This window comes from Cydia amplana, chromosome 7 (genome assembly GCF_948474715.1).
Source record: "Cydia amplana chromosome 7, ilCydAmpl1.1, whole genome shotgun sequence".
Lineage (NCBI taxonomy): Eukaryota > Metazoa > Arthropoda > Insecta > Lepidoptera > Tortricidae > Cydia > Cydia amplana.
The window spans coordinates 17,968,775-17,985,502 of NC_086075.1; the positions used below are offsets into that span (position 1 = coordinate 17,968,775).

The following is a 16,728-nucleotide window of genomic DNA, read 5'->3' on the forward strand; positions in this document are numbered from 1 at the left end:
ATAAAATTTGAACCCTCTACCAACTCTCAACCCGTTTAAACCTTAAGGGGATGAATTTTTAAAAACGCTAAAATTACTTTTCTTGTATTTTAATATTATGCCTTTATACAACGATTCAAGTCCCGCACTCAAATAAATATTTGGGTTCCATAAAAATTTTCAACCCCCTTTTCACCACCTTGGGGGATGAATTATCAAAGACTCTGAAATTAGTTTTCTTTTCTCTTAATAAAATACCTTTTTACGAAGCTCCAAGTTCCTAGCTTTAAATAAAATTAAAACCTATACAAACTTTCAACCCCTTTTTAACCCTTTTAAGGGATGAATTTTTAAAAACGCTGAAATTACTTTTCTTGTGCTCTAATAATATGGCTTTATACAAAGATTTAAGTCCCGCACTCTCAAAAATATTTGATCTCCATACAAACTTTCAACCCCTTTTTCACCTCCTCGGGGGATGAATTTTTAAAAACGCTGAATAGGTTTTCTTGTTTTATAATAAAATACCTTTTTACGAAGTTTCAAGGTCCTAGCTTCAAATAAAATTTGCACCCCAAGACAAAGTTTCATCCCCTTTTTAACCCCCTTACGGGTTGAATTTCCTAAAACGTCGCAATTACTTTTTTTTGTAATCGGCTATTATGCCTTTCTAAGAAGTTTCAAAGCATTTGTAATGGATTCAAACTTTCAACCCCTTTTTAACCCTGTTAGGGGATGAATTTTCAAAAACGCTGAAATTACTTTTCCTGTCTTATAATAATATCCTCAATTACAAAGTTTCAAGTCCCACACTCACAAAAATATTTGATCTCCATACAAACTTTCAACCCCTTTTTCACCACCTTGGGGGATGAATTTTTGAAAACGCTGAAATTAGTTTCCTTGTTTTTTAATATAATACATTTTAACAAAGTTTCAAATTCCTAGCTTAAAATAAAACTTGTGCCCCATACAACCTTTCATCCCCTTTTTAACCCCGTTAGGGGTTGAATTTTTAAAAACGCTGAAATTACTTTTCTTGATTTCTAATAATATGGCTTTATACAAAGATTCAAATCCCGCACTCTCAAAAATATTTGATCTCCGTACAAACTTTCAACCCCTTTTTCACCACCTCGGGGGATGAATTTTTAAAAACGCTGAAATTAGTTTTCTTATTTTTTAATTTAATACCTTTTTGCGAAGTTTCAAGGTCCTAGCTTAAAATAAAATTTGCACCCCAAGACTAAGTTTCATCCCCTTTTTAACCCCCTTACGGGTTGAATTTCCTAAAACGTCGCAATTACTTTTTTTGTAATCGGCTATTGTGCCTTTCTAAGAAGTTTCAAAGCATTTGTAATGGATTCAAACTTTCAACCCCTTTTTAACCCTGTTAGGGGATGAATTTTCAAAAACGCTGAAATTACTTTTCCTGTCTTATAATAATATCCTCAATTACAAAGTTTCAAGTCCCACACTCACAAAAATATTTGATCTCCATACAAATTTTCAACCCCTTTTTCACCACCTTGGGGGATGAATTTTCGAAAACGCTGAAATTAGTTTCCTTGTTTTTTAATATAATACATTTTTACAAAGTTTCAAATTCCTAGCTTAAAATAAAACTTGTACCCCATACAACCTTTCATCCCCTTTTTAACCCCCTTAGGGGTTGAATTTTTCAAAATCGCTTCTTATCTCGTGTACACTTTATAAATGCAACCTAGTGTGCAAATTTCAACTTTCTAGCTTTTGTAGTTTCGGCTCTGCGTTGATGAATCAGTCAGTCAGTCAGTCAGTCAGTCAGTCAGTCAGGACACTTGCATTTATATATATAGATAAATTGTGCAGTATAAGTTACACTTACGTTAAAAACGTATTAAAAGATACACACTATCTGTGTGATAAAAAAATTGGGTAGCTCAGTTGCTCCTGGCACACATACCTACTTTTCACAAATGCTTGTTTTATTTGAATTATCGGCGTAATTTTTTTTTCTTTAGCCTATTTGTATGTCCCACTGCCGGGCTAAGGCCTTCCCTGTCCCTTTCCAATCCTCCCTGTGCTGAGCAAGATCCCGCCAGTATCGCTGGAATGCATCCAAGTCTGCCTTTGCCACGACTAAAGTCTATTTTTTTATTCGGTAGACTAAAATGACATTTCATAGTATGAACATCATGTGTCATTTCACACTATGAAATGTCATTTCAGTCTACCGAATAAAAAAATAGACTTTAGGTACCTACTCTGGGGATGCCAGTTAGTGGCTATTTTGGCCCATTTTTTTACATACTAGTTTTACTTCTTGTTGCTTTAATTGAATACAAAGATAGGTATTGAATTTATCAAAAATATAAATACAATAATACAATTAAAAAAAAAACACAAACAAAAACACTAAAACTACCTTAAAATAAAAAAGCACACTAAACTATAAAATAACCTACTTATCGCCCCCATTCCGACCCCCACCCAGCCCAAAAGTGCCAAAGATACTAGCGGCATTACCGCGCTGGATGGCAAGCGATATCTGTTGGACTAAGTAGGAGCCTGAACGTGGATCGCACCCTCTGTCACGTAGACGCCGCCCCAAGTCTCCAACCAACTTCTTCGCCTCCGAACACCACGGCCCAGCAGCTTCCACCGCGACCGGGACAAAATGCTTTAATTTACATAAATATTTATATAGTGACATAGACATACACATATTTCATTGGTAAATGAATTCAATTACAAATAGCATTTATGTATATGGTATAGAAAAAAAAATTAAAATGTAGATTAATCCAATATGTAGGTATATGTATATTTCCTTATTAAGCTAGTATTTAATTACTAAACTAGGTGCGGTTTTGACGTTTTAAAAACATTTTATATGACATTTACTGACCACGCCCATTCGACACTTAAAGTACATAGTAATGGCCAAAATAATCTCCTGTCTCAGATAATTGAATTTGGAACCTAATTAATTGAATATGCTAAAATGCTCCATGTGTCAAAAAATTACATTCCGTTAGAAACGGGTTTGACAGTTGAAAATTTATTGACAGTAATGACTAATGATGGGATTAATTAGATCAAAATGAACATGTCGCACATTATTTTATGATATCTGTTCCTATTAATTGGAGAATAAGAGTTAAATAACAGGTAACGGCGTTATTCATAAACGTCTGCTAAGTTAATCAGCTGATGATCGTCGTTTGTCCCTCTCTATGGCATAACGACAGATAGGGACAAACATCGATCATCAACTGATTAAGTTAGCAGCCGTTTATGAATAACGCCATAAGTAGATAATAGTAATTAGGTACCTACCCATTATATCTACAGCGGCCCGCCATTTCTCGAACAGTATTAGGCTAATATTATTAGAATATACTTACTTTACTCTTTGATTATTAGTCCACGAACTGTCAAATCGTATGGGTTGCTATGACAACACATTAATAATATTAGACTCGTTCGAGAAATTGGCCCCTTGTTAACATTAGACCTAAGACTACATTACTGTCCGCCGTAAATGTAATCTTCAAATTATTTATCTTCTTTATAGCATACTTTTTAACCCTGCATCCCTCCGCTATGTCAAAGACTGAATGAAGCTAAAGCGAGCTTCATTCAATCAGATTATTTTTAACGAGTCGATGGAGAGCATTAAAAAAAGAATAAACAGCACAAGACAATGAAGGACAGCGACATTCTCCATTTCTTCGCAACAATTTTTCCGCACAATCCAAACAAGTCCGGCTCACGTCCGGGTCATTACTATATCCCGGCCCTACCAAGGACGGCCCTACGGTTCATATCCGTGACCAAACACAGGCCAAAATAAACCTTAACACGCGGATACAAAGTCCCTGTTATATTGAACGTGATGAAGTACCCGTAGATCGCTTCGTATGTGATTAGTTTTGATTCAAAACTTTTCGCGTCCTATTGACGAGTGACAACCTTGTTTAGAAGTTGTATGACATACTTTAATATGAGTACTTCCTATTATGGTCTATAAAATTAAGCCCTAGTTTAGCCTTAGCTAAAATGTGTGAGTTAGTAGGTATCCTCCTCACGTCTGGGTATCAAAATATGCTACTTTAAATTCAACTCTGTCATGTTGATAAAAAATCTAATCTTTATTGAGGCCTATGTTCTAGGACGCCGGTCGTCAAAGGGTATACATTTAGTTAGTTTTTTTCATAAGTATCGTTATCGCACTGCTACTAAAAAAAACTACCCAACTTTCTATTTTTTTATGCAAACACCAATAAGTAGATAAAACTTGACTAAACACTCAGAAACAATTGGCAGATAAAAGATAACAACATTTTAAAAAAGTACGTAGGCAAAATACAAAAAATAGCATGTCTCACCTGATATAAACGCAATCGATCAATAAGTTAAAGGAATAAAATGACATTTTACTTAAGGCTGGCTACAGTTATTAATAACACCATTAAATAATAGCTACTTTATAATTTTATCTCCGCATCCAATAGCCACTACCACTAATATCACTATTTTGTCAGGTGACAAGCTAAAGTCACTAATTAGTAATTACCTCCACAAGTTCATAGCCATAGTGAACCATATTAGTACGAAAAGAAAGTTGATTTTTGTTTAAATATTTTATAGTAATTAGTGACTTTTGCTTGTCACCTGACGATTTATTATTGTCAGTAACTGTAGGTATATGTGAAGCAAGTCACCTATTAACAAAGGTCTGGGGACAACTTTTAAAAATGTCCTCGAACAAGACAACTACAGAAAGAAAGGGAATTATTCCACTGGATACTAAAACAATCAATAAACTTTATATAGGTACTTACTAATAAAATTATGTTTATTATGGGTGTTGCCTATAATAGGAGCAATAACTTAAACTGACCAACATTTGTTCAGCGACTTATAAAAATAAAAATAACTTGTGTTTTGATTTTGATTACACTTTAAAGTTTATTCTAAGACGCAATGTCTTGCAAATTTTGTTAATATGTTTAAAGCGTGACAGGCACCGCCTAACCGCGGTATTCGGAAAACAAGATCCGTTCTAGACTAGAGAACGATATGTGCTAGATACGTTGTAGTTTAGATTTCAACTAGTTCTCTTTTGCAGCTCAATTCGGGCAACAAATGTCACTTTTACGTTAAAATATCGTAATAATATCTTGTGGAAATCGTTCAAGAGTATTTCCAGAATCGCACAAATGTCAAATTTGACAAGCAAGATCTTAAACATATCGTTGTCGTATCTTGGTAATCTTGGTGATGTCTAATAGACATCTAATAGATGTCTAGTTCAAAATCCGAATCGGGCCCTAAGTCGGTATGTCTTAATATTTAATTTGTTTGAAAAAAGTGGTTACCATCTAAAGTTATATCGTTTGAGGAGTAGGTACTTACAATATATGTTTTAATTATTTGCTCGTGTTACAGGAAGTATATGACGATTTGAAATGGTCTTACATATAAATAAGTATTTCTTGTACCGACTAAGTGCTTCATAATGGCTATAATATATGATACATAATTGCGACTTAGGTATGTGTCTGATCAATAATAGGAATCTAATCCCTGTTAAATAGACTTAAATACGTGTCTTTTACCGGTTGGAATGTTATAATACTATTTTATGTGACTCCTACATAATGAAAGGAATTAAAATACGAGTGTTGTGCTTCTTTGGATGTATGCTTAATTATGTACAGTTACGTACACTGTTTTACCATAGAGAAAAAAATACATAGAGTGCTCACTCCATACATCAGTTCAGACTATTAATTTCAGTGTCTACATCTAGCATCGAGTAGCGGAACTATCAGTACTTGACAATAGATGTAGCAGTACTGATAGTTCGGCTACTCAATGCTAGATGCTAATAGTCTTTTTGGTACTAAAACTGATATTGGAGTGAGCACTCTATGTATTTTTTTCTCTATGGTTTTACGTACCTACACACATAGCTCTTTCCCTATGTGTTGAGGAACCGCATGTTATGTCCGCCATTGCGAAATTTGATCAACGCCCAATAAAACGTCGCAAACGCAGTAGGTAAGGTGCACTACTTCGGACGCCGGATAATTTTTAAAATTGCAAATTTCTACTAAATTAGAAGCACTTTCTATTCTATCTACAGTAAGTAAGATATACCTACCTATGCCTAAGTAAACATAAGGAGTAGCGTTAGTGTTGCTAAAGTAAGAGTATAAAGAGCTCCTATTTTTATAGATATTTGCCTTTTACAAAATTACCCTGCTTTCGAAGTTATCGCAAAGCAATTTGAGTTTTTATTTAATTTAATACCAGTTGCGGTATCTATAGTTATTACGGTTATTACATTGGCATACTAAAAGCTCTCACAGCGTTGCGACATCTCACTCACGCTTATCAATTACTTTAAAATAATTACCAATAAATATCTCGAAGGACGCCCGTATACGCACTAACATCTTAAGTTACCATCGGAGAACCTTAAGTCTTCGCAATACGGTTCAGAAATGTTCATCATGCGTGGACTACGATACAGTCGCCATCAGATATATCGGAGCGGCCAATAGGTGCTCACAAATTCTGAACACGCCTCTATTGTCAAGGCGCTAGAGTGCATGTTCAGATATTTTTGAGCACCACGGCCGCTCTGATATATCTGATGGCGACAGCACGTCTATAATCATAACCTGTCACGACATTTTACAGGTTAATATATGCAAATATGCTTGCGTGTGGGTACCATGTACCAACGTGAAATTAACCATTCGTAGACCTTATTAGGATGACTTAAGGTATACTTTTTGTCAGTTCGTATGTTATAGAGGCGATAGGCCCGACACTGACCCACAAACCTATCTACTTTCAATTAACATTTACTTTTTTAAGCCCTTGAGTGAGGAATTTAATCGATAATAGTATACCAATTAAAAACAATTTTACGTAATGTTTATGAGTTAATAATTACAATTAGGTACCTAGTATAAGTAGTATTACTCATAACGTACATACGTTTTAGTATTTATTTTGAGTAGTATTTTTACTTCATATACTACTTACTCAGAAAGAAACATTGGTTGTAAAGACAAGTGTAAAAATATGGGTGCATGTAAACTTCTCAAAAATACATATGTCTATTCTACTCAAACTGTTGTCCATACCAATTTTCATATATGTAGGTATCTAAATCTGTTCAATAGAATAAGTGTCAAAATGTAACACAGACAGACTTTGTATTTATTATTTATAATATTATATTACATATTTGATGCTGGTGTGACCTCCGACTAAACCAAACATAACCACACAACCACCTAACTAATCGATAAACGAGATCAGCTATAATCAAAGCAAATTCAAACGTTTTTTACGCGCACGCGCATAAAGTGTACATTATTAACTAATGGACGTAACAGCCTTGAAAACCTATACCAACATAAGACGTTTTGAAAGTAAACACGTTGAATACAGGCTGCGTTAATAACTCAATTAAATTCGATCCATTTAGCTAATAAACTTCCTGTCTTTGAGCAATCGAACGGCAAACAAAACGTATCCTTATTTGTTAATGCGAGAGCGAGACGGATGTGTTGTTGCAGTCCTGCTCTTTGGGTGCTTGTAACTTGTTTATAAAGGAATGACGTTCGCTGCCGCGATTATGACGTTCAACCCGTCATTCATTTTATCAAGAAAATTTAGAGAAACTACGGCCGCAGCAAGGCCACCACAGTAATGTCGCAGCAGTATTTAATGCATCTGCAGTTGATACCCGAATGTCACCTTAAATGTGACCTAGATCCTTTTTAAGGCCTGGACTCGCAATGTATTTCGCGCGCGGCAAATAAGCAGTAGTAAAGCCTGACTAGGAATTAGAGATGGGTAGTGAGTAAATACTCACGGGTAAATATCGAGTAAATACTCAGTATTTACTCAATATACCCGTATTTACTCGTTTGTACCCAAATTGGTGGGTATAAACTATTTAGAGTGCTTAAAGGGGCATATAAATTTTAAATATAGGTGTATTTTTAAGAGGGGCACTCCATACTTGTAACTAATAGTCACAAAAAAAAAATTCAGAAACCACCAACGTGTTGCACATCATTAAATGGGTCTTTAAAAATAACTGAAATGTTTCTAAGAACTTTTTTGGATAAAATGAATATTTTTGGGAAAAAACCGTTTCGAAAGGCCAAAATAATGTTTATCTCTCTATAACTTTCGAACCAAAGTTCAGAAAAAATATAAAACATATCGGGAGATTAGCCGTATAATAGAATACAAAAAACTATATTTTGAACATCATCGGTTGAGCTGTTTTTGAGTTTTCTTTAAGAAACCCTTAATAAAAGGTCGTAAGTGCCGCGTAAACATGCACTTTTGCGCGACATGCAGTTATCTAGAACATCGATAGAATTTAAGTAGGTACCATATTTTTAAAGTAAATATATTCTTATTTAAAACAAAATTGTTAACTATGCACTATACATTATCACAATTTGCCTCTCACTGATAATAACCTTTTTTTCCAAAATTAAGCGTCCTATATGCTTTTTATTTTATAGATGTTAACACACGTTAGCATTCTTCAATAAAAGACAATTTTGTTTTTAAATCTCACTTTTTGAATATTTTATAAGCAATCGTTTTTACCCACCTAAATGAGTAAATACGGGTATTTATCGGGTGCTTTGAGTAAATACTCAGTATTTACTCACCCCTTATCTTATCTTATCTTATTATTTTCGGGGGCCCTTACGGATACACTTCGACCCATAGGGATCTTTTGTGCAATTACCCCCTGGAGAAGATCCGTCAGCTACTCAAGAGCTTTTCCCACCATATCCATGTGTCGGATGATGGAGCTCATGGGTAGCGTTTTAAAGTCCTTTGGTTCCAGATATCCTGCTCCAAAGTCCTTCATTCTTTGTCTGGCTAGGGCGTGACATTCACACATTAAGTGTTTCACTGTCTCTTCCTCTTCGCCACACATACGACAATCGGTGTTGTCAGAATGTCCCATCTTGGTCAGAATTCCCTTGACCCCGTAATGGCCAGTGAACACCCCCGTTATGATTTGGAGTTGTCTTTTGCTAAGTTTCCAAAGCTTTTTGCTCCAGCCGGAGTCTACTCCTTGCATGAAGAGCTTTGCATGCTTTAGACCCGTCAGACTGTTCCATTCTTCCTGATGTTTGGTCTTGGCATGGTCTTTAATAGCCGTTGTGATGGTTCCCTGTGAGAGCCCCACGAATGGTTCCGGACCTATAAAGTTACTTTCAGATCCGGTTCTGGCAAGTTCATCTGCATTTTCATTGCCTATGAATCCCTCGTGCCCTGGGATCCATACCAGTTGCACTCTGTTTTGCCTTCCAAGCTGGTTCAGAGCTTGGACGCCATTATATACCAGTCTAGAGTCCACTCTGTGCGATTCAAGCGCTTTGAGTGCCGCCTGACTGTCGCTGAGTATATAGATATTCTTCCCTTGGGTTTGCCTAACTATATTCTCATGCACGCAGGCAATTATAGCGAAAGTCTCAGCTTGGAAGACAGTGGCGTAATTGCCCATGCTTATACTACTACTAAAGTCATTTGCATAAATGCCTGCTCCCGTACCAGATTCTGTCTTAGACCCATCTGTGTACCATATGATGTCGTTTTCATCAGGGATTGGTGCTTCAAGACCTTCGGTCCATTCTGCCCTTGTTGGAATTTTAACGTTAAAATTCTTATGGTACACAAACTTGGGTTGCATTTTATCGCAGCCCATGTTCGTAATCCTTTTCACGAAATTGTCACATTCCATGTTTGTGTGCTTGGTCTTTGGCTTGCTATCGCTCCAGAGGCCTGTTAGGGCCAACCTGTGTAACGATTTCCGCGCCTCAGATTGTATCACTAGGTGTAACGGTGGAAGGTCTAGCAGTACCTCCATCGCCGCGGTTGGCGTCGTTCTAAACGCACCAGTAATAGCCATGCATGCCGTTCTTTGTATTTTCATAAGGGCATCCCTGCATGTTCTCTTTAGTGTCCTTGGCCACCATGCCAGGCATCCGTACAAGATGATTGGTCTTACCATCATGGTAATTTACTCACCCCTACCCATCTCTACCAGGAATACATGATCAGTGATCGCGCCATGTTGCGGAATCTCACTGGAACTAATTTTTTCATACTATAAGTACTGAACTGTCACCCTGTGTGTCATGGCTAACAGCGCCCTCTTGATAATGATTTTAAATATATTACTGGCGGTCTAGCATGAGTTACCTTCACGCGCGCGACTTCAAGTATGGACTCGCGCGCGAGAATGCAACTTATGCTAGACCGCCTGGTCAGGCTTTAATATACCTAGTATGATACAGATATCAAAACCTAACATTTTAAATTCTAAACACCGCTCTAACGCTAACAATAACGCCATAAACATTTATTCATAACATAAACGTTATTCAAATCTAACAAATTATTGTTAATCGTTTGTCCCTATACTTCATTTTAAAATTTCTGTTTGTTAGCAACAGGCAAAATTTTACAAACATATGCTAAGTTTTTTTTAATAAGGCGGTTTGAGTAGGTATAGCAAAAAACGTAGGCTACGTTACGTGGGAGTAGGATCACTTATTTTAAATGGCTCCCTCAAATGTTTATTTAATGAAAATGTATGCAGGTACAAGAATTTGAGCGTAAAATATTCACAGTCTGTATTGGTATGTTAATGTAACATTTAGCTGGGTATATATCGCTCCTAATGTCACTTGTCGACAGTTCAAAGCGTATTAAAACAGGAATAATGTATTTTAGGGATTGTTTTTCATGTAAATTCCGAAAGAAGGTAAAATATATCGATGTAAAATAGGTGTGTGGGTCACTGTGGGTGGACCACAATAAAAACTCGCAGCTTATCCGTTAGGTACTCTGTGAAAATGACATTGGTACCAGTGTCGAAATAGCGGGAATTAAATTTATTTTTATCAAAGGGTAGGTGGTAGGTAGCAGAAAGAGATCCCTTTTATGGTGTTATTTAAGCGGAACCAACAATAAATTAGAATACGAATAAAATATTAATTTAAAGTGGAGTTCAATAGAAAAGACAAATAATGTCAAACAAACCAATTCACCTTAATTTCTTCGTAATCTCGCATTTTTTGTGCCATACCATGATTAACACGCTTTTATTAGGTCGACCTGTATGTAACTATGTAATGGAATCTTGCAAGTTAAATTTGATCCACTTCCCGGTTTCCGATTGAGCTGAAATTTTGCATACACATGTAAGTCGGGTGACAATGCAATATTATGGTACCATCGAGCTGATCTGATGATGGAGACAGGAGGTGGCCATAGGAAAACTCTGTAATGAAACAACGCAACCTAATTGTGTTAGGGGTTTTTAGAATTGTCTCGATGAGTATTAGTTGTCTGTCGTAAGAAAAGTACAGTCAGCGATAAAAGCGTGTACCAAAAATGAAATTTTTGCCAAAAATTATTTTATCAATACTATCAACTAGTTAAAAATTATGTTAATTATTAATATTTAAATGAAAACAACCATCGTAAAACTTTTACGATCTTTTTGTGGAATTCTTAGTGTTAAATTTGATCTGTATGATACAATGTTATTATGGAATAATATTAACATCAATAAATTGCTCTATAATTAGATTAAGATAATATGTACCTATGTAATACCTAATTACTATTCATAAGTGCTTGTTGCTAGGCCTACATGAATAAAGTATATTTGAAATTTGAAAATTTGAAGTTTGAAATTTGAAATTAGGTTAAATTTGAAATACGTCAAATGCTAACAGAATCTGTCATGTAAACAATTATTGTTTTTTCAATTGAATTCCACTTTACTCGTAAGCAAAGGAACTTTTCGCTATAAACAGGCACGGTACAAACGTACACTCGAAAAGTATTATTTACCCGAACAGCTTGCCAAACTGCGGATATTTTCTTTAATTATATTTTTATATAAGTAAGGTGAATTTTTCCGCCGGCAGCCTTTGGTGTCAGAAAGAAATCAACCACTCGCTGACAACGCCCGAAAAATTGGAATTACGAGCAAGTGCCTCGTTTTCAGGCATATGTTTGGCCTATATAATCGACTCACAACTAAATTCAGTAATTATAATCTAAAAGGAAATTAGAGAAACATGCCAAAAAACCACAGTAAATTAAGATAATTTAAATAGGCATAATTTAATTATTTTCGAAGATTTCAAAACCTCATTTAAACCGTCTATTCGGTGTCTATAATTTAGACACCGGATCACCGAAACCAATATTATATTAACCAACGTATTTTGGTGAATTTAAATGCCATGGTTCAAAAAGCGACTTGAAAGAAATATAAACATGGCCACAACTATTGACAAGAAGAGTTTTACTTACCTTTAGAAAGAAAGGTACAAAGCTGAATTAATAAAAACAACTGTTTTTAAAGCTTGATTTACCTAAAACATTTATTTATAATTTGGTAAATGCATTTTAGGAACCCTCAAAAATCTGTCAATGTATTTTAACTGTCTTTCAAAAACATGAGGCCAATTCAAACCAAATAGTAAAGTATATAGATTCAAACTAACATTTTGACATCAAAGTGATATCTAATCTAAATCATGTTATTTTTTCCCATTCGTCAATTTTTGACGATGCATTCTATCCTATTCGCTGAACTAACGAATCTTTAACCTAATTACGATATTCAAACGTAGCTTATCACGTTTGAATATCGTCAAAAGAGATCGAATATAATTTGTCATCGCCTTCACCTGTCACTGCCGTATGTCATCGACTCGAGAAGTTCACGGTCGGGGCGCGACCTTTAGGTACTCGCCTTTCAAACTCACTCGCTCTCTGCATACAAGCCACATTCCTACTTTAAATACCTCAAATTGTTTTTTTTTTAATTAAAAATGGGCTTACTCATGGCCACAGACTAGCCGAGGCGAAGACGTGGCCTACGATGGAGCGAGTCTGCCCAGAAGGTGCCTGTTCACCCTTGATTTGAAGGTTGCCGGGTTGCGGGGATTTTATATGAATTTGAAATTTCTCGCATCGAATGTCGCATGTAAATAGTCCCGGGACTAAATTTGTATGGCGGGAACCGGGCATTCCCAGTTTCGGGACTGATTTTGAAAACAAAAGTTAATTACAAACTAGTTGGTGAAATGAACTGCATTCATGCGTCCTAACTTTAAACATCTTAAATTTATTTCATATTGGTGGCCCGGTGAGCTGTAGACCTCGCGAGTATATTTACACAGGTTAACACTGAATATATTATGGGACATTATGAAAAATTTACAATCGGTCAAAAATCATCAACAATCATACCCGCTCACAAAATTTTACGAGAATACGTTGAAAAACAAGGTACCGCGCCACTTGCACCATCCCACTAACCTGGGGTTCGATTCGGATTTTGTAATAGACATCTATTAGATATCTTTTAGACATCGCCAAGATACGATAACGATATGTTTAAGATATAACCCGTCAAATTTGACATTTCCGCGATTCTGGAGATACTCTTGAACGATTTCCACAAGATATCACTTAGAGATCTAATTCACATCTAATAGATATCTAACACGATCTATCGTAAAAGTGACATTGGTTGCCCTAATTGCGCTGCAAAAGAGAACTAGTTGAAATCTAAACTATAACGTATCTAGAATGGATCTAGTACGTGTCGTCTCTTGTGAATATCTTGAAGTTCGAATACGGCAGTTTGTAGGTACTCGTACAGTATAGAACATGTTACCTACGAGGGGCGAATGTAGATTATTTTAGTTTTGAACTTTTAACCATAAAAGGACAAAAAAAGATTGGATACCCCTACATAACATCACCCCCCACTTCTTTCAGGGATTTTGTCTTAAAAAGTGATAAATTATATTGAACTATATATTGTTTATTAGTTGACATTACATTTGAAACGTAGTAGGTACCTATTATTATAAATACTTCATAATGTTACGAGGATTTTACTCTCTTCTTCAATACAATTCCCAATACGGTCATAAAACAAAATATAGTAATACTTTCAAAATTATTAGCACGCTATTTTAGATCCAATTTAAACGCGTTAAGGCTCTTATTAGTAATGATTACGTTCACGACTTATTGCACTTTGGTTTTGGGGAGGTGTTGTACTCCCGTTGCGTAGCAACGCTACGCCGCAGGCTCCCGTAAGCGTAGGCGGCTACGCGTGACGTAGACGGACTACGGATGACGTAGTAGGAAATTTCAACCTTTTTGAAGGTTACAGTCTATATTTAAAAATAAACTGCACATATAATTATGTTGTGTAACAAAAACAAAGCATCCTTTCACGCGACAAGGTCAGCTTTGTTACTAAAAATCGAAATCTGCGTGCAAAACGATAACGCGATACATTTTATCAAAATGTATCAAGCATTGGTGTTGAGACGGATATTTGTAATTTTTGTACGTGTGAGCGGGACGGGAGTTGTAGCAACAAGTCGCGCTCGCGTTATCGGCAGTGACGTCACGACCCTTTCACTGGCGCGAACGTTCTCACGACGTCAGTCCACGCGGCTCGGTCACGGCGTCCACCCGTCTCGCTGTGTTCCTAAAACGACTGACGCGCGTTCCATATTCAAAAATTTAAAAAGTTTAGACGGGCCTGGATTCTAGGGAATTTCGCCATGGGTGTTATCAAGGTGTCCCCCGATGCTGCGTCTCTGATCTCCGTGTGTGACATGCTCGACGACATGAAGGTGAGTGCGTATCATGTGATGATTGCTATGGCGCGCGGCCAATTCCGTATTAGTGAAAAGTTTAGATTTTATTTGCGATGGTGTAAAATAAACGTATGACCCGAAAAAGAGGGGTAGAATGTTGCAGCGACCTTTAGGCGCTTGCACAGAAAACATACATTTCTGTGGGCGCTTGCATATTTGTGTGTAAGAGTTGCCGATAATTTAAAGTTACAATTACAATGGTAATTAAATTGAGTTGACATAAGGAATGCAGGTACCTCGCCATCGAAGTTCCTCGCCTCTAAATTTACTAGTAGAAGAGCCCTATATAATATTTTATAGTGTAAATTATATTATATCTAGCTTCTATCTGTGAGCTCCTGTTATTAACTCTGTTTTTCTATTTAAAAAGTTAAATTTAGGTATCGTTTAAAGCCGTCGGAATTCTAAAATAAAATACAATATGGCTATAAAATAATTAGCAGTGTTTGTATAGTAAGTCTGTGTGGGCGTTGTGGCCGTTGTGTCACGAAATCTATAAATTTTGCGCTGTTCTGTGTCCTTCAATCCAATTATTTTTTTCTTTCCTTACCCACATAGTGACAAAAGATTTTGTAAATTGATTCGCGATCGATTTAAGTCTGCTTTATTCTTTTGTCCGTTGTTTTATCGTCTTTCTACATCTTGTTTGTGACACCAATTAAATTAATCATGATTGATTGTAAACTTTTTATATATCTCGAATAATAAATCTTCGTTTCCAAGGTTATCTGTGTGTTATATGTTTTGTCATATAATGTTTTATTGTTATTCGATTTCATTAAAGTGATAAAAGGTCAATACAAAGACACATAACAATACTCTTTTATACAGAATTTAATATTGAAATAAATTATAGACGGATTTATTGCTAAATAATGATTTCTTTCAGACTATTTTTTGGTAGGTAGTAGTCGTTTATTTATTGAACGCATTGTCAGAATTAAATTATACGAACAAGAACACAAAATATATAACTTTTTGTACAGAATAGCAAGAGGCTATTTTACTATCGAGTTGCACTTTATGAAATGTCGATAGTGAGCAGAATTATTAGCTGAACAGGGAGGTTGTCAGAATAAGTATTTAATTTGTTTAGGTACTAAACGATGTGGATGATGATGAATTGATGATTGTTAAAACCTAAAAATGGTGATTGAATATATTTGAAAATGATGCTTTCGTGTCTTGTGATAAAATTGATTTTTTGACCAATAAACGACTTAATTTATAGTAAACTGGTATAGTTTAGTAAGTAGTTGCGTGTTATGTCAGGTTTACCCGCCATGTTTGAAGCCCGATTGTTTTTCGTCGTTCTCGCGGAAGTCTGACTTTTTCGTGTTTTTCACGCGTTTGCGATCTCCAAACACGGCTGTTTCTATGTTTAATGCATTTTTCGGACGTATCGGCGAATTTTACTGACTTCCACGGAGGAAGTTCTATCCTCGGAAGACCCAGAGCATTTGAATTTTGCCTCATCTTTACACTGGTACAAAACTGAAACCGTTGAATATTGAAAGTTGCCAATATTCAGGCCTAAACTATGGTTATTATTTAACGAATTGCACCCCATTTCTAGTATCTATCAGTTACTGAGGTCGAGAAAAAAATTTTTTTCGCGAGGTCTCTCAATTAGTCCCAAAATCGTACGGTATTACCCCAACATACCTTAACCCCCATTTTTGATAGCTCAATATTATTGTTGTATTCTGGTTTTCGACTGTTTAGAGTATTACGAGTATTTATTTGATTTTAATTTTATATATTTTATTCATTATTAGAACATGATAAAAATTACCTATGTATGTCTGTCGGTCTATGCTTACGTAGGTACTAAATGAAACATGTAAGCGTTAAACGTACGATTCTAATTCGCGAACGGTAGAAAGTTTATAGATACGAAACTCATTTGCGATTTTAAATTTGAAATGAGGTAACAAAGCAAACTGTTGACTTTCTTTACATTATGTAGACTGGTATTTACTGATACCGG

At 35.8% G+C, this 16,728-nt stretch overlaps 1 protein-coding gene across 2 annotated transcripts in view; it reads left to right on the forward strand.

Annotated features, from left to right (window-relative positions):
• The window catches only part of LOC134649566 (terminal nucleotidyltransferase 5C), a 313,102-nt gene that overhangs the window by 249,922 nt on the left and 46,452 nt on the right, over positions 1–16,728 (forward strand). Inside the window, exon 1 of one of the 2 annotated variants that reach the window (XM_063504363.1) lies at positions 14,103–14,714. The exons of the other annotated variant lie outside the window; for it this stretch is intronic. Coding sequence (XP_063360433.1) covers positions 14,643–14,714 — 72 coding nt within the window. The 5' untranslated portion in view covers positions 14,103–14,642. Of the gene's footprint in view, positions 1–14,102; positions 14,715–16,728 lie in introns of those variants that run through there. 2 annotated transcript variants of the gene reach the window in all.